The 25,629-nt window shown below is 43.8% G+C and overlaps 1 protein-coding gene across 1 annotated transcript in view; it reads left to right on the top strand.

Annotated features, from left to right (window-relative positions):
* The window catches only part of dner (delta/notch-like EGF repeat containing), a 297,241-nt gene that overhangs the window by 91,067 nt on the left and 180,545 nt on the right, over positions 1–25,629 (top strand). The window contains exon 2 of the mRNA XM_041182998.1: positions 18,235–18,537. Within this exon, the coding sequence (XP_041038932.1) occupies positions 18,235–18,537 (303 nt within the window). The remainder of the gene's footprint in view (positions 1–18,234; positions 18,538–25,629) is intronic.

Here is a 25,629-nt window from a genome sequence, read left to right as displayed (position 1 = left end):
TATTTTTTCAGGTGTCGGGGTGGGGTGGGGTGGGGGGGGGTAACGTAAAATATGACAAGGGGCTGGCCTACCAACTTCCTGCCCACTGCTGACACGGCCCTCATGAAACGGTAGGTGGGCGGGCACCAAAATCAGCAACCCGTCCGTCATATTTTAAAAAATAATGAACAGGTAGTTGAAGCTTGTTACCAAGCTAATTGACCTGAATATAACATTGCCCACGCCACCATATGGTCAGCATTGGCAGGTGGGGGGCCAGTGGGCATGTTGTCTTTTTTTTAATCCAAAGGCAGGAAGGAAGGCATGGCGGGTGGGGGGGGCGGGGGGGGGGTGCGGTAAATCCTTCAAAGAGTGGGGGGGTCCTGTGCCAATTGGGGTCACCTCTCCCCCCCAAGATGATACCCCCACTTCCTGCTCTCAACCTGACCTCCAAAACCTGTCCCCCCAACCCCTTCACCCGCCCCACCTCCTGCCCTAAAAGCCCATGATTTATCTTAGTCCGAGATCCATTTTCTCTTCTTCTTACGGCCTTGTTGCAGTCCCAGCAATGCACACTACTGAGTTATGGTGCTGCTGGGATACTAGAGCTGCTGGCCGATCAGATTGGCCTGTAGCCCTTGAGGGCTAGACTTCCTCCCACTGAGGGGCGGAAGTCCCACTTTTCTGCTTAGTTAGAACACCCCCCCCCCATGTATTATTGCTGTGGGGTGGTTTTTTTTTAAAAGTCGGTTGGTTTGAAACCAACAACCGATGGGGAGGGGTGGGGGGCAGCAATATGGCCCCCTGTAAAATTCAGCCCTATGTATCTTACCCACTGGCTTTTGCTTGGGCTTCTGCTAATGTCACTTTTCAATTAGCTTCTGAGGGGCATGTTTGAAAGTAACTTGAGATTATTGTCTGACTGAGACTTTTTTCCTCTGGTGCTATGGGGAATGATCTAAACCCTAGTGTCTTCTGGCAACAGGAATATAAGAACCTGTATGGCAAATTGCCAGTATCAACCCTTATTGTTTGACTTCATGGGAAAGTGCCTTTGAAAATTGTTTCACCATCATGTAATGATCCATATCCATTATCTTATTATCTATCTCCTGTGTGCATATTCTTTCCAAAAGACTACTGCCAATAAGCTTCACTTCCTATTGCCATGGCTTCTTGTCGCACTTTTACGTCAATATTCAAGTGAATTTCAATCAAATTGTCCTTTATTAACAGTTGCAGTAGCATTTTTAATAAATTTTAATTCAATATTCCTTTTTTTAATATCCCATCCACCACTTCCCTGGTATCTGCTGCATTTGTTTGTCTATGGTATTTTTGTTATTGCATGATTCTTCTGTGTTTATTTTTTTTGCAAAAATATACTTTATTCATAAAACATCTTCAACAACATTCCAAACTATTTCAAAATCACCATTACAAAAGTACAATCAGGTTCAACTTTTACAACATGAATCACAAGGTGCATCAGTACAAATAATGAATATTACAATCATTGGCAGACATTCATTTTGAGCTGTACAGCCCAAGGGGCTCTACACAGTTCCCAGTCCCTTGGTGCACTGTGGCAGAAAGGTCTTAGACAGTGACCCTTCCCCATTGCGCCTTTGCGGCGGCTGCCCCAAGCTTTAGTGTGTCCCTCAGCACGTAGTCCTGGACCTTGGAATGTGCCAGTCTGCTACACTCGGTCAGGGATAACTCTTTGCGCTGGAAGACCAACAAGTTACTGGCAGACCAAAGAGCATCTTTCACCGAGTTGATGATCCTCCAGCTGCAGTTGATATTTGTCTCGGTGTGTGTCCCTGGGAACAGCCCGTAGAGCACAGAGTCCTGTGTCACAGAACTGCTCGGGATGAACCTCGACAGAAACCATTGCATCTCTCTCCAGACCTTCTCTGCAAAGGCACAATCTACAAGGAGGTGAACAACGGTCTCTTCCCCACCACAGCCACCTCAAGGGCAACGTGCGGAGGGGGTGAGACTCCTGGCATGTAGGAAGGATCTGACAGGGAGGGCTTTTCTCACCACCAGCCAAGCTACGTCTTGGTGCTTGTTGGAAAGTTCTGGCGATGAGGCATTCTGCCAAATGACTTTGTCAGTCTGCTCGGGGAACCATCCCACAGGATCCACCCTCTCCTTTTCCCTCAGAGCCTCTAAGACGTTACGTACCGACCACTGCTGATGGACTTGTGGTCAAAGGTGTTTCTCTGCATAAATTTTTCCACAAGAGATAGGTAGTACGGCACGGTCCAATTACTTGGAGCGTTCCGCGGCAGCGTGACCAGACCCATCCTTCGCAACACTGGGGACAGGTGGAACCTCAGCATGTAGTGACACATGGTGTTTGCATACTGAGGGTCTACGCACCGCTTGATGCAACCACACACAAAGATGGCCATCAGTATGAGGGCGATGTTGGGCACGTTTTTCCCCCTTTATCTACAGGCTTGTACATCGCGCCCCTGTGGACATGATCCATTTTCGACCTCCAGATAAAGCGGAAGATGGCTCGGGTGATCGCCACCACGCAGGAGTGTGGAATGGGCCAGACCCACACCACGTACAGCAACAGCGAGAGTGCCTCACACCTGATGACCAGGTTCTTACCCGCAATGGAGAGGGAGCGTCGCTCCCACATGCCCAGTTTCCTTTTCACTATAGACACTCGCTCCCTCCAGTTTCTAACGCATGCCCCGGTCCCTCCAAACCATATCCCTGCACCTTCAGTCCGTCAGCCCTGACAGTGAAGGGGACAAATGATCGGTCAGCCCAGTTCCTGAAGAACATGGCCTCGTTCTTCCCACGATTTACCTTGGCTCCCGAGGCCAATTCGAACTGGTCGCAGATGTGGATCAGTCTGCGCACCGACAGCGGATCCGAGCAGAAGACGGCGACATCATCCATGTACAGGGAGGCTTTGATCCGAGTGCCTCCACTGCCTGGGATTGTCACTCCTCTTATGTCCGGAGATCCTTCCTGATGGACTCAGCAAAGGGTTCTATGCAACACACGAAAAGAACAGGCGAGAGAGGGCAGCCCTGCCTGACTCCAGATTTAATGGGAAAGCTATCTGATTCCCACCCATTGATTGAGACTGCACTATTGATGTTAGTGTAGAGCAGTTGGATCCAATTGCGAATTTCCTCCCCAAACCCTATTTTGGAGAGCACATCCACCATGTAGGTGTGCGATATTCTGTCAAAGGCCTTTTCCTGATCCAGGCTGATGAGGCAGGTATCCACACCCCTGTCCTGTACATAGGTCTTCCGTGTTTCCATGTTTATAACTTGATTACTTACAAGTTACAAAGCAATTCAGCCTTTGGGCTGTGAACATGTTTCTTGAACAAAATACCATTAAAGAAATATTACTTTGTTGATGAAACAAATTTAACTATTCAAAATGCTTTATCACTAACTGAAATTTATAAAGTGGAAAATAATGCTTTTTAAAAAATCAAGACATTGAAAAATGCAAAGTTTACAATATGATTAAATTTAGGCATTGAATTTTCTTCTGTGCCTTTTAAGGCTTTCATTAATGTTTCTATTTCAATGCCTCATTACGCCAATGTCCTGAGTTTTCAATAATGTTAGTATACACTGCACATGTGAGTTCTTACAACAATTGATAATGGCTATCATGGTACCTTTGCTGGGATTGCTTTATATTTGAGATTTATTAATCAAATTTAAGCTCCACTAGTCACTATGGTGGGATTTGAACCCACCTCCCCAAATCATTAGCTTGGCCTCTAGATTATTAGGCCAATGACATTACTGCTATGCCACCATCTGCTCCTGAAGTGATAACTTTGTAGAGGCACTTGCCAAATGTGTGAAATCCTCCCATGGATTGACAGCACATTCAATGTATCATTCCTGTTGAAAGGTTGAGGTACACTCTCTTTCACCAGATGTCACAAGATTGATGTGATTTTTTTTTTACTTCCTTCCCCAAACATGAGAATAATATTTTCTAATACTGATTCAGAGGGCATGGGTTTCACAGAATCATAGAATTGTTACGGTGTAGAAGGAAGCCATTAAGTCCATCATGTATGCATTGGCGCTCTGAATGAGCATTATGACTCAGTGCCATCCTCCTGCCTTTTCCCTGCAATGCTGCACCTTGTTTCTATTCAAATAATCATCTAATGCCCTCTTGAATGCCTCGATTGAACCTGCTTCCACCACACTTCCAGGCAGTGCATTCCAGAACCACTCAATGTGTGAAAGAGTTTTTTTCATATTGCATTTAAATCTTTTGAAAATCACTTTAAATCGTTCTCGATTCTTTTATGAGTGGGAACAGTTTCTCCCTATCTATTCTGTCCAGCCCCCTCAAGATTTTGAACACCTCTATCAAATCTCCTCTTGGCCTTCTCCTCTCCAAGAAGAACAGTTTCAACTTCTTCAATCTGAAGTTTCTCATCCCTGGAGCCATTCTTGTAAACCTCTCCTGCGCTCTCTCCGATGTGTTCACATCCTTCATAAAGTGTGGGGCTCTGACCTGTACATAATACTCCAGCTGAGGTCTAACTAGTGTCTTATACAAGTTCAGCATAATCTCCTTGATCTTGTACTCTATGCCCTATTACTAAAGTCTGGGATACTATATGCTTTAACTCCTCTCCCCACCTGTCTTGCCATCTTAAATGACTTATGTATATATATACCCAGGTCCCTCTGCTCCTGCGCAGTCTTTAGAGTTGTACTCCTTATTTTATGTTGTCTCTCCATGTTCTTCCTACCAAAATGAATCACCTCACACTTCTCCGCATTGAACTTCATCTGCCAACTTGCCTATGTCCTTTTGAAGTTCTAGACTGTCCTCCTCACAGTTTACAATGCTTCCAAGTTTTGTAAAATCCGCAAAATTTGAAGTTGTCCCCCACACACCAAGATATAGACCATTTATATATACCAGGAAAGCAAGGATCCCAATATCAACGCCTGAGGAGCTCCACTACAAACCCTCCTCCAGCCCAGAAAATATTCATTGACCATTATTTGCTGTTTCCTATTATTCAGCCAATTTTGTATCCATGTTACTACTGTCCCTTTTATTTCATAAGCTATGACTTTTCTCACAAGTCTATTGTGTGGCACTGTATTGAATGCCTTTTGAAAGTCCATGTATATCACATTAACAGTATTGTCCTCATCAACCCTCTCTGTTACCTCTTCAAAAAACTCCAAGTTGGTTAAACACGATTTTCCATTAAGAAATCCATACTGACTCTTCCTAATCAACCCACATTTTTCCATGTGGCTATTAATTCTACCCAGAATAATTGTTTCTAGAAGCTTCCCCACCACCAAAAGACTGGCTGGTCTGTAATTGCTGGGCTTATCCTTACAACCTTTTTTGAACAGTGTTGGCAATTCTCCAGTCCTCTGGCACTTCCCCTGAGTCTAGGGAAGACTGAAAGATTATGGCCAGTGCCCCTGCAATTTCCACTTTCACTTCTTTCAATATCCTTGGGTGCATCTCATCCAGTCCCAGTGCCTTATCAACATTAAGTACCGATAGTTTATCCACTACCTCCTCCTTACCAATTTTGAACCCTTCTAGTGACAGAGTTTCCTCCTCTGTCACCATGGCCTGGGTAGCATCTGCTTCCTTGGCAAAGACAGATGCAAAGTATTCATTTAACACCTCAGCCATACCTCCTGCCTCGATGTGTAAATTCCCTTTTAGGTCCCTAATCGGCCTTACTCCTCCTTTGACCACCCTTTTACTATTTATCTGCCTATAGAGAACTATGGGATTTACCTTTATGTCTTTTCTCAATCTCTCTTTGTTTCCCTTATTTGCTTTTTCACCTCCCTTCTGAACCTTCTGTATTCAGCTTTGTTCTCAATTGTATTTTCTACTTGACACCTGTCATAAGCACACTTTTTCTTCTTTATCTTAATTTCTATCTCCTTTTTCATCCAGGGAGCTCTGCATTTTTTTGCCCTACCTTTCCCTTTCGATGGAATATACCTTGACTGTGCCTGAACCATTTCTCCTTTGAAGGTTACAGTTTTTCCCTCCAACCTTTGGTCCCAGTCTATCTCCAGGCTCGCCCCATTGAAGTTGGTTCTCCCCAGTTAAGTATCCTTACTCTGGATTGTCCATTGTCCTTTCTTACCATCATCCTAAACCTTATGATACAATGATCACTGTCTCCTAAATGTTCCCCCACTGACACTTGATCTACTTGGCCCACCTCATTTCCAAGAACCAGGTCTAGTAGTGCCTCCTTTCTTATTGGGCTAGAAACATACTGCTGTAGAAAATTCTCCTGCACACAATCTAGGAACGCTTGCCTCTCTCTTCCCTTTACATTACCAATATCCCATTCTATATTTGAGTGAGTAAGGCCCCCCGTTATATAGAAGGATATAAAAAATGATTTATATGAACTGACTTTGATCATCTATGGGCTAAAGAGGGTATATAAACAAAATCTTTAATTTGCGCAATTTATTTAATTACAATTGTTAGGAATTAGGTAACATTTGAACATTTCTTTAACATTTAATTGCGTGTTTGAATCTAGACCAGAATAATTAATTGAAGGTGCCCTTAGCTCAGTTGCCAGTGAGCCCTATGGCTACAACACAACATTGATCGTAATGTAGTAGAAATTGAACAACTCCAGAGAGGTGGCCAAGAAGAAAATGGAATATCACATTGGTGTTGAGAGCAGTCATCTAAAATTGGCTTTAAGGCACATTTGGAGATTTCCTCTGTGTATTAGGTGTAGTGAAATGGAAGACCTGTTCTTTATACGTATACACATCATTTTGCCATAACAAAGAAAGGCAGAAGAAAGCTTCCCCTTTATTGAGATTTTGATTTACAGCTTCCCTGTGCTACACTTGAACTGAAAGCACTTTACGACAACTGCATAGCACCTTTAACTTAATAAAACATTCCAAGGTGCTTTGCAGGAGAATTATCAAACAAAACATGACACTGGGCCATATAAGGAAATATTAGGATGGATGGCCAAAAGCTTGTTTAAAGAAATAGGATTTAAAGAGTGTCTTAAAGGAGGAAAATGAGGTTAGAGAGGTGGGTAAGTGTAGGGAGGGTGTTCCAGAGCTTGGAGCCGAGGCAAATGAAGGCGCGATCACCAATGATGGAGCAATTTAATTTGGAGATGCTCAAGAGGCCAGAATTGGACGAACAAAGACATCTCAGAACCTTGAGGGACTAGTGGGGATTAAAGAAAAAGGGAGGGGCAAGAACATGGAAGAATTTGAAAACAAGGATGAGAGTTTTAAAATCAAGACTTTGGGCAGGATTTTTCAGATAGTGGGGTTTCCTGGGTAGGGGAAATCTCGAATTTTTCTTCCTCAGAAAGCTGTGGATTCTGGATCAAATGAAATTTTCATTGCTGAAATAGACAGACATTCATTGGGTAACTGTATCAATGGATAAGCATCAAATGGAGTTGAGACACAGATCAGCCGTTATTTAATAGAGGCCTAAGGGCTGAATAGCCTACTCTTGTTCCTTAGGGACCATTTCTTAACATAAGCATTCCTTATGTTAATTATCCCAAAAAACACAAAAGCCTGAAATGACCAAATTCAGAATTTCACCAAGAGTTCAATGATAAACATCGATAAATGTCAATGATCACCATTAATACAAGGTCTTTCTATTATCTGTCCTTATCCTTCCATTAACCCAGTATAATTCTTTAACATTAAATTGTCCTACTTTTATGACATTTTCAAGATCTTCTTCAGCTATTTTTGTAAAGTCCTTCAAAGAAGGACAATACACTAAGGACTCCTGGCAATACTTGCTGTTCCATCACATTGCTGGAGTTTCATTTAGAATCTTAATATACTTGTGTAGATGTGTTATTTCATTTTTAAAATGTTACCATTTAGAAGAGGTCACAGTGATCAAAGTATTACAAGTGGTGCACTGGCAATTAGCTTAAAAAAGATGAGTACATAATGTCCTTGTCTTACTTAGAACTACTTCTTCTACTCTGTTTTTTGACTGACCACCTCCTCCTTAACCTATGGAAGTGAATAACTCGGTGTAAATTAATGAAAGGCTGGCCTCCCAAATGAAATTCATTGATTTCGAGTAATTCGCCTAGCTAAGAGTTGTGAATGGTGTAGCTATATGTTTTTGGGGAATTGAATATTACATGCAGGAATGGTTTTCAAATAACAGCATTCCAATGCAGGAAATTTTCTTTCAAAATTGGAAATTTAGACACCTCTCCTAATCCTTCTGTGGAGTTTGTGGTTATGGGGGGAGTGGGGGGGTCAAGAAATTGTTCATGAAATGTCTATAGATTTAAATTAAAATGGTTCAACTCCCAAAGTAAAAATAGTATCATGTGAACTGATGTCCTACTTTTCTTCTGATCAGTGGGCAGAATCTTTGGCTTGGCAAGCGGGGGTAGGGCCAGCTCGCCGATGCGTAAAATGACGCATAGTGACGACAGGCGTGCATCCCGCCGTCACCAAGGGTCATTCCGATTTTCAGTTCGGCAGGCGCACACTGGAATCAGCTGTGTGCCCATCGAACTGTCAAAGGCCTATTAAGGCCATTTAAAAACTAATTAAACCACTTAACATAGCTGCCTGTCCAACCTTAAGGTTGGCGGAGGGCAGGTGAAGAGCCCAGCCGGCCTTTGCATTTTTCATGAAACCTCATCCACTGGTGGGATGAGGTTTCATGAATGATACATAAGTGAAATAAAGATTATCATTAAAATTCATAGATATGTCCCAGCTCATGTGACACTTTCACCTGAGGGCACATGTCCTAAATTGTTTTTTTCTTTATTAAAATTTTGGAAACTCAAACTGATCTCCCTGAGGCAGCGCTGTGCCTCAGGGAGATTTCTGCGCTCTTTCCTGTGCATGCACGAAAGAGCGCAGGGCCCGACTCAGCCTCCTCCCCCCGCCCGCACAGTAAGCGCTCAGCGCCTCTAGCTGCGTGTCACGCTGAGCGGGCCTTAATTGGCCCGCCCACGTAAAACGGCGGTGCACGACCGATCATGGGCGGCAATCGGCTGCGCACCCACTCCCTCCCAAACCCCCCGACGGTTGTCTCTACCAGTGTCTCTACAGGCCTGTGGACAATCACGGAGCTGTATCTAATGTGTTGTTCATAAATAACCTGATGTGTTGCAGCTGTATGCTGTGAGTTGTTGCTAACATAGGAGCAATAAATGCAGTGTGAGAGATTGAAAAATAACGAAGCTCATGCAAAGTAAAGAAAAATAGTTATTACAGGGCAGAAGTTATGAAGAGGAAGACCGAGTTCAGTAGTAAAAAGAATTGATTAAATGGAAGTAGCTAATCCCAGTTTAAGATGGAAGAATAGCTGAGGCTGGAGGAAAACCAGATAAAGGTGGAGCAGAAAAGAAAATATATAAGAAAACTAATGTTTTTGGAGCATGCTTTGTGGGAATGCGTAAGTTGAAAATGCTCTGTACACTTATGATAATGTTAATAATTGTAGATAACTCTTTTCAGTATTTGTGAAGGTTTTAAGGGTAATTCTGTGTTCCCAGTTGGGAGCAGCAGCCATAAGCAGAACAAGTCAGAGACAAACTGTGAATCACATTCCTTGTGAGGAACAGTTCCTTCCTGGGAGCTCCGGACTCTCCCTTGGGAAAAACGAAGAATGTTTAAGAACACAGTAAAGTTCAACAAACTTGCCCCTTTTTGAATAATTCAGTGCCACCCCCCTGCCTTCCCACTATACTTCACAATATTTAAAATCCTGAAATTGGACCAATTTCATTTAACTCAAAAAATGAACAGACTTATTGAATAAGTTAACAGACTAACCCATTGAAGCAAATAATAGAAATGGGTTTAAGGGGAAATTTCTATTGAGAAATAATAGGATGTTAACCACAATATTTGGGTAGAAATTGGACATCATTTTGTCTCTTTTATGGACATAATACAAGTGCAACGTGGGCCAATTTCAGGGACCAACAACCTGTGCCCAAAGAACGCCTGAAAAACATCGAACCCAATATTGGGTTGGCCAATTTTTCAGGCATTCTCAATAGCTTCCCAAAATGAGCTTTAGGCCCTTTACGTATGTAAATGATCGGTTGAATGCTTGTTTTGGACCCCTTCACTGAAATTTAATATTAAAGTGAAGTGGGAGCAGGGCTTAAGACCTGGTGATTACCACTAAAATAAAGGTCTTTGCTTAAATTTGAAAAATGTTTTTGTGGAGTCCGAAGGAGCAGGAGTTCCCACCCACACACACCGCCCCCCCCCCCACCCCCACCAACCACCCCCAAACTCCGCATTATCCCTATTGAGACCCCATCATCTGTTGACAATCCAAATTCTTCCCTACCAGCTTTTACCATCAGGTCATTGCCAGCGAGACAAGTGGACTGAAAGTCATTTTGTCAATGGGCAAGCTGTGTGTTGAGATGTGATGGTGCCACCCAATTGTGGCTGATTTTGGTCTTCCTGGTTCTGGAGCACATTGCAATTGCTGTGGTGCCTTCACTCCCGAATCCAAGTGCCCTGTTGATTAACATCCTATTATTTCTCAATAGAAATTTCCCCTTAAACCCATTTCTACTACTTGCTTCAAACTGTCTACTCTGATAACTTATTCAATAAGTCTGTTCATTTTTTGAGTTAAATGAAATCAGTCCAATTTCAGGATTTTAAAAATTTAGCTCTCTTCAAGCAGGTTCCAGAAACTAAAGAAGAAAGTCCCCAAATCCAGGGGCGTGGAACAGGAAAGGTCCCAAGAGGACCGTATAGTCAAAGGACAAGGACAGGAATCTGGAAAAGGTCCTGTTCTGTGGAAGTGAAAGTAAGGAGCATAGAGGGAGGCTCCAAGCTTCACGCTTAAAGGGAGAAATCTGCAGGAAGCAGATTTAAAGTGATATGGGCAGGCAAGAAGCCAGAAAAGTCAGGGGGACAGGCGAAGGTCTGTAACTCTTTACTATGGGCATGTGAAGCAGTGGTATTCTGTTGGCACAGTTGAGGCAGTGTGAGAGAGTGCGTGAAAGGAAGCTTGAATACACATGGTGATCCGGGGAGAGGAACACTGGAAGAAGAGTTCAAAATCCTGGAGGTGGACCCTTGTGGAAGGCATCCAAGAGAATATATTTAAGAAGGAAATAGATAGATTTCTAAACTCTAAAGGCATCAAGTGGTATGGGAAAAGAGCGGGAGTATGGCATGAAGATAGAGGATCAGCCATGATCATATTGAATGGCAGAACAGGCTCGAAGGGCTGAATGACCTATTTCTGCTTCTATTTTTCCCTGTTTCTATGTTTCTTACAAATATGTACATATCTGTAAAGGTATAGTTGTGGGTGAAAGGGTATTGTAATATAGTTAATTTTTTCTTAATAAATGTTTTATTCTTTTGTTAAAAGTTCATCAGCTGATTCCTGTGACTCTGTTCAGTAGCCACTCTCCACCTATCTAAACAAAAAATAAAAGTTAGGATCTATCAAGCTGGGTTCCACCCTGGGAACTGACTTGCCCAGTAATAACATCAGCTGGGATCATAACATCATAAAATATATATGGATGAGGAAGTCCATTTGGCCCATCCACACAGATAGACCCTAAAGTTCCCTCCACCCCCATTGTCACATCTACTTGTTGGTAAATAGCTTCCATGGTTTTTCTCTTCTTCAAGGTTTTGCTGTATCTGGAGTCTGTTCCATACATTTATCCCGCTGCAGCCTGGATTTTCACCATGCCGGGATGACTCGAGAGCCCTTTAGAAATGGCAGGCAGGTCCCGATTCCAGGATTCCAAACATCTATTACTTTTGTTGAAACAGCTGTGCCCCAGAGAAAACATTGCTTGATTGATCGGTCAAGCTCTCTGATCTCTGCTGTCAATTTCACGAAGTTTATTTGCATAAGGTTAAGTGGCTTTAAGGGTTTGCAGTTTTTGATATTGTTACTTTAAAGGGCCTTCTATTACCTTCAAAGTGAAATTACATTTTTCAACATTTATCAGAGTAGAAAGTTATGAATTAACTATGTTTTTAAAAGATTTTTTAGATATACTACTGTCCCTATAGGGTTCATTGGTACTATGCAGTGTATAGTGGGTCAATGAGCACGGAAGTGCCATAGCTTGACATGGGGGTAGGGGGGCATGAGGGACCATGGGAAGTGGGTGGAAGAGCAGAGCTTGTCATGGAGGCATGATGGGTGTGGGTGGAAGGGCATGAGGTGGCATGGATGAAGCATGGGGAGTGTTTGGAGGGTGAGGGGGTGTGAGGGGTTGAGGGCTGGAGGGCCTTTGTGTTTTTATTTCAACTGGGACAAAGCCTGCACTGAGGTGGGCCTTATAAACAGCCCGTCTCCGCATCCGGCAGCCCCTGTGGCTGCTTCCAAACTTGCCCCAGGTTAGCTGGCCAGCCTTCAGCCCACATAACCCCCCAGCACCCCCCCACCTCCCCAACTCTCCCCACTCCTGAAAATGATGGTCCCGCCTCTGCAGGCACTTTCTCCCAAGCTGGGTGGGCTGAGCTGGTAATTTTCCTGACGTCTGCTACCTTGAGGATGAAAATCCAGGCCCTTGCGATGAAGTTTCCTGACATTGGTCCTAAATTTCCTTGTTGAAAGAACCCTTTGTTACACTCAATTTCCTTGTTGAAAGAACCCTTTGTTACACTCGCTCAATTAATTTGCAGTAATGTTCAGGATTTACCTGTTCCATTACTTTAGATACCTCAATGCACTTTCTTTCAAAGCCATAATGCTTAAGATCCCTCCAGTATTAAAATCTACAATATTTAACAAGCTTTAATCAGCCTTGTGTCTCTTGTCTGCAATGTTTCTTGTGTTTCAATATAACCCTGTGCCTTGGTGAGCAGAATGGAATGCAATATCAAAAGTTATGGGCTGACCAGAGCACTTAAATGTGTCAACTTGTTTGTCTTTGCACAAGGAAATTGAATTAAAGATTGAGGCTGAAAAGGAAAAGTTTGCAGGGCTACGGGGATAAAGTGGGGCTGTGGCACCAGGCGAATTGCTCTTTCAGAGAGCCAGCACAGACAGAGTGGGCCGAATGGCCTCCTTCTGTGCTGTAGAAGGATGTGATTCTAGGGCCAGATGTTTCACCCCACTGGGGAGGTTGTTCAGGGGGTGTGGGCACAAAACTGATCGGGCATGAGCATGAAAGAGTGCAGAGATCTCCCTGAGGCACAGAGGTGCCTCAGGAAGATTTGTTTAAGTTATGGAAATTTGAATAAAGGTAGGAAAAAAAAATTTAAGGACATGCCCCCTCATGTGAAACTGTCGCATGAGCTGGGACATGTCCGTTATTTATTTCAAAAATTTTTATTTAAACAATAAACCCATCATGAAACCTCATCCCACCCGTGGGCAGCTCAGTTAATTACTTTTTAACAGGCCTTAATAGGCCTATGACAGCTCGGCGGGTGCGCAGCCGACTCGAATGCACGCCCGCTGAACTGAATATCTGAATGACGTATGGTGATGTCGGGACTTCCGCTTGATGTCACCGCGCTTCATTTTCCCATCGGCGAGTGGGGGGGGTGGGTGGCGGGGCCTGCTTGCCGACAGGAAAATGCTGCCCTATGAATCCATGTGATGGAAAGAAAAAACGGGCTGTGAGCCTGGGGTCTGAAGGGGTTTAAATTTACAGAGCATGGACAGGCTAATGCCTGGGATACAGGTTGAGGCATGAAGGGAGCAGGAAGACTGGGGACAAGATGCAAGGCGTGTGCTTGGCCGTAGAGTGATGGTTGAGCCAGGGGTGTGGTGATTGGTACCATTTAAGAATGCATGGTTAGCGTGGACCAATCAGATTTGAAAGATGTGATGATCAACTGGAAATAAATCCCTTTTCAATACTGATCATATGAATTACATAAATTGTTATGTAAACACCCAGTAGATGAACAAATATAAATTATATAAATACTCAATAGATTGTATAAATAGCTGACAAATTTTGATTACAACATTATGAATTACAAAAGACAGATAGTTACAAACAAAAAGATCCAGGAGAGAATGGAGGGAGAGCAGGGAAGAGACCTTGCAGAGACATTGAGAGTGGGGGAGATACTGGACCCCAGGCTGTGACAGACATGAGGTCTGCAAGCACTTTGTTGATACAATTAGCCAAGACAGGGAATAATGAGTTAAGTTTAAAGCTCCGAAGAATAGTCATACGGACTCGAAACGTTAACTCTGTTTCTCTCTCCACAGATGCTGCCAGACCTGCTGAGTTTTTCCAGTATTTTCCATTTCTATTTCAGGTTACCAGCATCTGCCCTATTTTGCTTTTATATTATATTAAGGAGCAATGAGGTCCCTATGCACATGCACTTTCTGGCATAGATTGCTCAAATCTGGCCTGAGCTGAGTGAGTCATGAAATATTGAAAGAGGATGTGCCTGAGGTGGGAGATATTCATGTAGCTATGAATATAATAGTTTTATGAATGGATATTTTGGAATAGACCTCAAATTCTAATAGCGGTAGAGATATGATTCAAAAAGACCATCGTTTTGAAAGATTAAATTTAATATTCATCCTAAAATCGCACGGCATGCATTTAAATCCTGTAAAGGACTTGATTCCTTGTTGGAATTATAATGCTCAGAGATTTAAAATGCATTTCAGAGCTTCGTGACAGGCATTATCTGGTGGAGTCACTGCTTTAAAAAGTGGGTTCACAATATCTGAAACAACATAACGCAAACTTGTGATTTATTACAGACGGATTTCAACTGTGGTTTTTAATTTTAAAAAAAGGCCAATTTTATTTGTCAGACTTCCCTTTTGAAAGTGCAGCGTTAACTCAGAGATTACTTGGAGGTGATATAGCTCCACACCCACGTGATGGTTGCCACAGCAATATCAGTTACACGGCAGAGACGGCAGCAGAATCACACACAATGACCTTGCTTTGTTAAAGTGACTCTTCCTAATGAAGCTTAGTTCACCAACATTCTGCAATCACTGGCAAGTTACTGCAAGTGAAATGGGCTGTTGGTTTTATCTCACTGTTCAATAATCAGAATCGTGACTATTTTATTCAGCTATTATAAATGCTATCTTGCGCCATGGTAACCATGTTAGTGTGACCTTGCTTCACCACCAATATTCGTCGGCTCTAATTGAACCTGTAATCAAACCTGAAAAGATTGTGTGAGGCAGGGAGAAAGAATAGACCAGAAATAATGGGAGGAAGGAGGGCACAAAACACTGGAGAGTGAGTGTGTAAGACTCCAAAAGAGATATAGTGAGAGAAACTAAGGTGGAGAATAAGAGCACAAAATATTTAAGGGAAGACCGAGAAAGCAAGAGAATGGCAAAGAACAAAAGCAAAAAAAAAAATAATTAAGTGCTAGTTAGCCTGGACCTGATACCTGAATAAAATTATTTTTGCTTGGGAGTGTCATCTGTTAGATATTTGAGGTTAAAATGATAGCTCACAAGTTCATCAGTCTTATCAAAAAGTGAGTGGCATTTAATAACAGAACTCGGTCTGTAGTAATTGATAAATAAGGTACGGGCTTGTATCCCCCTCAAGGCAGCTACAAGCATTATCATATTACCCATAAATAATAGAAGCAGAAAATAGTATATTTTAGTCACGGTGCTGTGCATTCTCCAAATGGAGACGGGCTTTCTATAACCTTGGACTTTAATGTTAAATGTGATTGGTTAGAGCACATGTGTGAGAAAATATTTAATATTAGCAGGTAACAGAACTGGGAGTATTAACCACTAATTTGAAAAGCATAGTACTCAGCCTGCATCAATACAAGTAGAGCAAAGCTGTTTATACTTGTATTATTTCACTTTTGTTCCCTTTTTGCACTAAGTTCCTAAGCACCAACTGACTTAAAATGAGCAAGAGCCCTGGGAACAAAGTTCTCAAATCAGTCCAAATCAATTTGCCTGGTTATCCATGCTCTCTTGTTAGCATAATATTGAATTGGAAATATTCTTACCCCCTTGAACCATCTTGGACACCAGCCTTTTTGACATGACTGCGGTGGCAAAAGACACGGGAAATCACAATCATCTCAGGAAATCACAATAAACACCAGAGCGTCTGAGTGACATGGGGACAATAACAGAACTCATGGTGCATGGGCAGAGGTCAGGTGCTTCGGGCTGGGTCAGGTGTTTCAGGCTGGGAGGGGTTGGGTGGGGTCGAGGGCCGATCGGGTAGACTTGGAGTGTGGGAACTAGATTTGCACACCACTGTAAACAAAGCAGCAAAGCCAATGACTAGCCTGCCATGCCCCGAGAACTATACTGCCTAGCCGGATTGTCTAAATATTTGGACAATAATTTCATTTAACTGAATATCAATGAAATATTTTCGAAAACGTCCGATTTTTGGATAATTTTGTTTCTCAGGCAACCGGATTTTGGATGTCCATCCTGTGGCAACTTGAGCCTGCTACAAATTTGATGAGCTATTTGCTTATCTCAGTTCATACTTGTCCTTACAACTGTCAATTTTATTCTTTACTGGGTATTTATTCATCTTTTGTAGATTCACAACACAGAAGGAGGCCAAAGGGAGTTCTTATCATGAGGAATATGGTAGCAGGACACCTATGTTAGCCAATTCGAGTAGCCCTGAGAAGTAGTCATGGCCTTTTTCTTGAGCCATTCTCGAACAGTTCTGATCATTATTTGCTCTCAATGTTGTTCGGTGGGAAATATTAGGCTATCAAACCAACAACAATGAAGGAATGGCAATATATGTGCATGTCAGAATGGTGTGGGATCCAGAGGTCAACTTGGAGATGATGGTGTTCCCAAAACATTATTGCCTATGTTCTTCCCGGCGGTGGAGATTGCGGGGGGAAGGTGAGGTGTCACGGTTACCTTGGTGAGTTGCTGCAGTACATTCTGTAGATTGCATTCACTGCAGTAACAATGTGCCGATGATATAGGATGTGGATATTGAGGTATGCAACAGTGACCTCAATCAATCAAAATATTCTGACCTGAATCACATCAAGCCTCTGAAAGTTGAGACTGCGCCCATCTAGATTGGCGCTGAGTACCTCATCACACCCATGACACGAGCCTTGTAGATGGTGGAAGAGTTTGATTGGAGACATTTATTACAGACTAATGAGCCTCTACCCTCCTCTTGTAGCTATGGTGTTGATATAGCTTGTATGGTTAAGCTTCACGTCAATGTTGACACCTAAGATATTGGTGGTGGGCTACTTGTGGTGCAGTTGAAGGTCAAGGGGAGATGGCCCCAGGCATTCTCTTGTGAAATTCTGCTTATCTCTTGACTTTCTTAGCACGTGTGTTTTTGTCCTCCTGATTCTTCAATTATAATGTATAGTGCACTTGAACACACATTCACTGAACATGGGCACACACTGAACATTAACACACTGGACCACAGGTTCACACCATTGATCCCATCACATCGTAATACAGTGAACTTTACCTGAGAGGATGCCATGAGGTAAGACATTTCCCTGAAACAAGTAAGGTGAAAAACTACTCACAGTTGAATCACTTTGGACCATTCCCAGGTATACTAGTAATCAGGCTCACATTATGCCCATTTATGTATAACAATTATTGTATGGCTGGTCTGGTGTTTAGCTGATTTGTAGTAAATTGCATTGATTAACAATACAGTTCACCATATTACTGTCTTATCCCACCACCTTCATGTCACAATGTTTTAACATAGTGTACCTCCATCTGCTTAACAGAAGGTTGGATCAACACTGGGTATAGTCTCAACCCTTTCCTCAACACCTCAGCTTATTCTCTTTCCACATTAGAATGGTGTGATGGAACAGTATTTTGACATGCCAAGGCATTGCGTCATAGAGAGCTATGACTAAAAGTCCCTTTCAGATGACTCTGCACCACAAACTGTGTTGACAGTGGGAGGTAGCAAGCAAAGATGAGGCTCTTCTCAAAAAGAGACTGAAAACTAAAGACAAAATTATTCCTAAAAGTGCTTCCTAGTGGTTCTGGGTGAACAGCTATAGAAATGTGTTGAAGGTGCCTGGGAACATGTCACTTGCCCACATTGTTAAGAGCTAACACTGTACGTATCGTGAGAGGTTACTTGAGAGACGAGGGGAAGTTAATACATATGGTACAATCCAAGTGGTTTTCAGAAGTTAAGGGGCATTGTGTTGGAAAACAATCTAACTCCATCAGACTAAATGAATATGGATAAAATTGTATTCTTTTTGCTTCTAGGATCGAATAGATGAATGTGCAAGCAATCCCTGTCACCATGGCAACTGCAGCAGCTACACTGATCACTACATTTGTGCTTGTGAAGAAGGCTATCAGGGTGACAATTGCGATCAACCTCTGCAAAGCACTCTGGCCCCTAGCTGGACGGAATCCACACTGCCATGGCAACCGGAGCCGGCCACAACATCTACGCTGTCTAACGCAACCTCATCCTCGTCCTCAAGGCAAACAACTGTCCCATTTTCTGCTTGGCAGCCAGAACCCGGACATAAAGTTGCAAACCTAACTTGGGACCTCAAAGAGGTAAGAAATCCATTTGCTATATTCAATATATCTTCAACAATTTGTCAGTATTATTCCTAGATGTAAATCTTGGCCTGGTTGCTAAGTGGAGTAATGTTTCTGTATCTAGAGTTATGGCCAGTGAGTTTGTTGGATTCCTGTCCAAGGTGGTTCTTCCTCATGTATAACAGAATTCCTCATGTCCCATGAGGATAATGGTGTTGCAGATCCTTCCAGGAAAGGACTGCAGTGAATTTACAGCTAACATTCGCCATTGTTTCAGAAATGGAACATATGTCCTATAAGTTTCAGGCTCCAGGGCAGTGTATCTGATGGATACCCCAAAGACGCACTGGAAAACCACGCCACTGCAACCCCCCCGGATGTCCCTAGGGTTGGATTTTACAGCAATTGCCCAGGTAATTCAAACTCCTGTTGGGCGATTGCCCTGCAATGGGTACCATCTAGAAATGCAATATAAATCGTCAACTTCAGGTGGTTCCAACTGCCCTACAGTGATAGTTACTCAGAAAAAGAAGAATTGAAATCACTTCTAACTTCTGGGTAACTATAGCACTGACCCTGCCCCAACTCCCCAGGGACTCCCTACTACCCCCCCACCCTGATCGCACCCCCATCCCCACCCCCCCCCCCTCCCCCCCCACCCCACAGGACTCTCCCCACACCCCCAAACCCCAACTACCCTCCAGGCCCTCAACAACCCTTCCCACTGCCCTTCCACTGACCAACTCCTCTGACCACCTGCCCCCCCCACCCCTCACTGACCACCCAATTCCACCCGCCCAGTGACATCCAACCCCCCCACTCCCTCACTGACCACCTGATTCCTCTCCCCACCAACCGAGCCCCCCCGGGCCCCCAACTAGATTCTGAGCTAAGCAATAAAGTCAACACTTTTGTAATGAAAGAAAACAATTTAAAAGAAACATAGAGACAGTCTGTGCTTGAACGGGGAGGACAGGCTAAATTCAAAACTAATTTTTGAAAATAATGGGGGGAATTTTAACACCCAAGAACGGGTGAGTTTGGGTCGGATGAGTTGTAAAAAAGGGTTAAAATTTCAAATCCCGAATCCAACCCAAACTTGCCCTCTTCGTGTTTTAACTGAGGCTGGATGGAAATGGGCAACCAACCTCCTCCCAGGAGGGTGACTCACTCATTTAACGATTTTAATGAGACTCAGATTTTACCTTTCTTCCAGATTTAGCCCTGGCTCTCTGGGTTTCTTGGACCTCGGGAACCCCAGGAACTAAAGGGAGGCTAGGGATGCTGTGTGGATGAGTTAAGTGCCTTTCCAGCACTGCTGGTGGGCCAGGAGGATCAGGAATGACAACTGCCCCAGCGAACCCACATCCCTCCAAGTGATCAGAACCACCCCTATAATATCATCAGCTGGCCCCCCACCATGATCATTGACCTCCTGCTGACCACCTACTCTGTTCCCAGTGTGCCTCCATCCCCCCCACTATCACCCTCAACCATCCAAGCCAAGCTGTACCCACCTCCCTTCCCCCAACTCTCACAATCTCTACTACAGCAGCAGGAAAACTCCCAGTCTGAGACTACAGCCTCTTCTGTAGCAGTCCCTCCCCAACATGGAGACAGACCTGTCAGTCAAGCTGGTTTTTGGGAGACGATCCTGTGGCAAGAAAAAAACACATGCAGTGGAGTTGTAGCTCCACAGGGTTTGGACTAGAACTCTACCCCCCACCAATTCCCCTGCTTGGAAATCCCATTCCAGTAAAGATCAGGGTCATATTTCAGTGAGCAATCTATGAAACAGGCTCCCCAGGAAGACAGTAGAAGCAGTCAATATTGATTCATTCAAATGTGACATCCATGTATTTCCTTCAGCAAAGAACATTTTGGTATACAGCATATGAATAATTTGATACTTGTCATGTGTTAAGTGTAGCATGCTTGGAAGGAACAGGTGATTTTGGGTCTATTGTCCCCAGCACTGTCCACCACTGAGGTTTTTGTTGCATCATTTCTGAGTCTGTTGTAGACTAATTGATAGAGACAGCTCCATTATCATCGTGACTATGGGATGGTTGAAAGCACACTAGATGGACCGAGGCCTTTTAGCTTTTAGAAATTCATATTTTTTACAATGATCATAGCAATGTTAACAAAATAGAAACAAGAGAGACTCTAATACATGTTGAAGGCTGAAAGTTATCACTTGTTCAGCAGGCCAAGGCAGTGGTGGTGCCCTCACCTGCCCCAAAGGCTACTAATAATCTTAAAGATCCACTGATGAAGAATCATGCAGTGATAATGTTCAAGAACAATAACTTTCTGTGTAGAAATACAAAGGCAAGGATTGATTACCTCACACCAGTTAAGGTCACCGATAGCATTCTCTGCCTACTCCAGTACAATTTAAATCACAGAACAGCCCAGCCTCGGTTTTTCGTTTTAGCAGAATTCGGGCACATCTACAATCTAACAGGATTTTTAACTGTCACAAAGAAGCCCTCATCAACCCTGTCTTGGGAGGGTGTAACATTCCTGGCCTGCATCATTGATTCTTACGGAATAGATCTGGAGAGTAGCTGTGGTGAGCCACAGAAGCGTGTCACAGGGCAACATTGCCAGTAGACTCCAAATTGCTGCAAAAAAGATTCTTATAAAAAATTTCAAATTTGACTATAAGGCCTTTGCAATCAAATCACTCTGCTTTCTGAATTCTAAATAAATAAATAAATACTCTTCCTGTCTGCTGCCATAGCAACACTGTGCTGCATCACGGACTAGCCAGATTTCCTTGCGTCAAGCTAGGTGCAAATGCTAGAAAATCTGTATTATAAACAGCCAGTCCAGCCTGTGGGCGATCAGGGGTCAGTATAAATGGGTGGACACACACCAACACGCTTCCCACTCTCTTCACCCTAACAAACAATCAGTGGAGAGAAAATGGAAATTTACAGCCCCAACTTTTAAAAACTATTTGCTCACAGGATGTTGGTGATGATGATAGGAATACACACTTATTGCGTCTCTAGTTGACCTGAAAAGAGGTTGGCGTTGGTCTTTGTGAACTGCTATGGGGATGTTATGTCCATGATGGCATTAGATAGGGAATTCCTGGATACTGATCCAGTGATGGTGAAGCAACAGCAAAATACATGCAAGTCAAGGATAGTGTCTGATTTGGAGGGGAGCATTGAGGTGATGGGATTCCCACATCCTTTTCATTCTCAGTGATGGAATTGTTTATCCTATTTTTACCCTTGCTGGCAAGGCCAGCATTTGTTGCCCGTCTCTCGTTGCCCTAAAGCACATTAGTGAAGCAGATGGGTTTTTACAACAGTTGATGATCATTTTCATGGTCACCAGTACTGAGGCAAATTTTATACTTCAGATTTAGTAATTTAAATTCCACCAGCTGCCATGGTGGGATTTGAACCCATGCCCCCAGAGCATTAGGCTGGCCCTCTGGATTACTAGCCCAGTGACATTTCCACTGCAGATTGGACATACTACAGCAGCATGGATATGACAATCAGCAATGGTCTCATGGTCATCATCAGACTTTTAATTCTAGAGTTTTATTGAATTCAAATTTGTTGGGATTCAAACCCAGGTCCCTGGAGCATTACTCTGAGTGTTTAGAATACTAGTCCAGTGACAATAGCGCCATGCCACCACCTCCCCCAGTTCACGTGAACTGTCTTGTCCTGCATGGTGTTGAGCTTGTTCAATGTTCTTACAGCTGTTCTCATCCAAACAAGAGTTAATTATCCCATCATACAGCTGACTTGTCCAAGCACATTGCTCTACCTCCTGCTAGGTGGTCTGGGTGCTTTCCTCTAGGGAGGATGCCCTGAAGTGCCAAATAGGGCAACTTTCCTTTATGCCACCTTGCAGCAATCATTCTATTGTAACAACATAAATGTTCAGGTCTCCACTCCATTACAACTCAGTAAACTGCAAACAAAAGCACCAAAATCTACACCCAAGGTTTGTCCTAGCCTGACTGCAACAGCACTACATACCCTGTCCTCAATTGCTGAGCTCCTTGTAACTGGCAAATTAGAAGCCCATTCTGAAGAAGTAACCACGTCAGACCCTGAATGATTCATTGGGGTCAGATCTACACTATTCAGAGGTGGATAAGACCTATTTCCTCAACAAATGCTAGTTTCCGTCCTATGTTAGTTACACACTATGGTCACATTTGAGTTTCTCTCCAGCAAGTTTGCCAACATGGGAAAAGGCAAATAATCTAGTGTACTGTTAATGTTTATATCAAGTTAGTTGCTTAAAAAAACAGTTTTGTATTCATGAAATAATGTTGACTGCAGTTCTTCAGTGCTCAATGGCATTCTTTAATGTAAAGGAGCTGACTTCAAGGGACCTGACAGCAGTAAGAGATTCCATGGAGCAATTATCAGCTTCCCAGCCAAGCATGAAACTGGCTTAGTAGATCTGCCACCCATCTTTGAAACCACCCAATTTTCATTTCTCATTTCTATAATGGGTGGTCGAGCTACAAAGTCAGGATATAGCACAAGTTGAGCAAGTTGAAAATCTACCCAAATAGATCTTCAGTTAAAACGAAATGTGTGGAAGCACACTCCTTTCCATTTAGCAATGGGAGTTGCAGGTCTAGATAGTGGTAGTGCCAGTATGAAAGGTAAATGGAGGGATTAGTGCACAAAGGTTTGATCACAAATTCCTTTGGATTACGTAATATAAGAGGGATAGATGTATTTACAAAATTTACAGAATAGATCATTCAGCTTAACCGGTCCATACTCCAAACAAGCCTCCTCCCACCCCAAGTCATCTCACGCTATCAGCATGTCCTTCTATCTCTTTCTCTTTGTGTTTATATAACTTTCCCTTAAATGCATTTATGTCATTTGTCTCAACTACTTCATTTGGTTAAAAGTTTCACACTCCAACCATTCTCTAGATAAAGAAATTTCCCCTGAATTCCCTATTGGATTTATTATTTATATGAATGGCCCCTTGTTTTGGACTCCCCAGAAGTTGAAACATCTTCTCCATGTCTACCCTTCATAAATTTAAGGACCTCTATTAGCCACTCCTCAGTCTTCACTTTTTATTAGAGAAAAGACCCACAGCTTCTTCAGCCTGTCCTGATAGTTATAACCTCTCAATTCTGGCACAATCCTTATTAATCTTATTTGCATATTCCCCAAGCTTTATATCTATATTTGTTCCACTCAATACTTCTCCCAGCCGGGCCAGCAAAGATTAGAGAGTACTTAGATAAAATCACAGTCCCAGTGTGGATCCTTGACCACTGGGAGCATATAACAGGAATTCAGGCACATTGTAATTTTCTATCCCTAATCATTTAAATAGTCAGAAAATCATGGGGAAGATGCACACAAATTCCCATTCCTGGCAGATGAGAGCCTGTCAGAAATTCAAGGAGAGAAGGAAATGGGCATTGCCATGTCAAGTTAGCCCATTAACTGGTGTTGTTCTGCTGTGGTGCATTGTATTGATGGGCCGCTTTGACATGTCAGCAGTTAACTGACCTTGGAAATATTGGGCCCGATTTTTAACTCATTCAAAATCCATTCACCTACAGGGCGGGATTTCCCGCACCCGCCCACAGCCTGGATCTTCCAGTCCCGCTGCAAGTCAATGGACATCTGGCTGGGGCACCGCCTTGCCCTCAGCAGGTCCTGCACGCCATGGGGCTGGAAAATCCCAGCCATGGAGTTAAATATGGAGCCTTTAAAAAAGCTAGATTTTCGTAGCCCTGTGGGGAGGGGTTGGCGCCGGGAAGGGCTGGGAAAATCATGGGGAAGCTGTTTTGTCCCTGAAACCTTCATGCTAACAGGCAGAGAATCAGAGTGGCTGCCTGCTCCCCGGAGACAGGCAGCCAATTAAGGAGGTTAAGGCCCTAATCAGGGGTCAATTTGTGCCAGCACCAGGTTTTTTTATTGATGACGGAGTGGCTCCTCACTCAGTACAGAGGCTGCCAGCTTAATCAAGGTGGCCTCCCAGTGGCAGGCTGGGTTGGTGGGGGGGGGGGGGGTGACTGGGGCATCTGTGCCAGAGGCACCGCGGGCAGGATTTTCCCTTCGGCGGGCGGCCGCAGCGGGTGGGTCCGGGAGGTGCCACGAAACGGACCGCCGCCCACGATCGGGCCCCAACCGCGATTTCACGCTGGCTGGCCAATTAGCGGAGTGGGGGCAGGAGGCAGGCGAACGCTGAAGTCTGTGCATGCGCCGGGGTTGGGGGTGGGTGGGGGGTGCAAGCGCGCACTGAAAGCTTCCTGAGGGCACAGAGCTGCCTCAGGGAACTGAACATTTGGACACTGACCAATAGAGATTTTAAAGATGACATAAACAGGTCCCCGCATGTGACTCCGTCGCACATGAAGAGGGACATGTTTGAAATGATGGCAAAAAAAAAAATATTTACTGGTTTTATATTTGCTGTTGGAAACCTCATCCCGCCGGTGGATGTGGTTTTGTTAAAAATGCAAAGGCCACTTGGCCTATTTGCCCACCCTGCCGACCGAATGGTTGAGCGGACAGAGAAAAAATACAATTAATCACTTGCTTAAGGGCCTTAATAGGCCTCTTACTTGTCAGTGGGCACGCTGCCGACTCTCACGCATGTCTGCCAACCAAAAGGTCGCCAGAGTGCGCAATGACATTGGGACACTCGCCCGACGCTATCGCGTGTGATTTTATGCTTGATCAGGTCGGGCACGCACCTGCCTGATGAACGTAAAATCCTGTCCCATGTGCCAGTGACATAGCCGTGGGCAGGAAAGAGCTACCCCTTCACTCTGAGGGACCTATCGGCTTTGGCCCTCGTCACCTTTGAATTTCATTAACTCCTCTGAGGGCGTCTCTGTGTCAAGACAGCCTCACAATCCCTGACCTGCTTCAGCAGCGCCTACCTCCCCTGGTGGGGCTGCCGAGGCTCCAGAGCTGTGCGCCTTCTGATTGGCCCTGCAGCATCAAGAGCCCACCTAAGGATGGTAAGATTGGAGGTGGCCAAGGAGGAAGCGTCCTCTGGTGGGCACTGTTGGCAAGTGCGGGCTTAGGAGTCTCATTTGGTCCTGATGTCAAGTCCCAAAGCCAATTCAGT

The sequence above is a fragment of the Carcharodon carcharias genome, chromosome 2 (assembly GCF_017639515.1).
Source record: "Carcharodon carcharias isolate sCarCar2 chromosome 2, sCarCar2.pri, whole genome shotgun sequence".
Classification (NCBI taxonomy): Eukaryota; Metazoa; Chordata; class Chondrichthyes; order Lamniformes; family Lamnidae; genus Carcharodon; species Carcharodon carcharias.
This window is presented reverse-complemented; position numbering and strand designations above follow the sequence as displayed.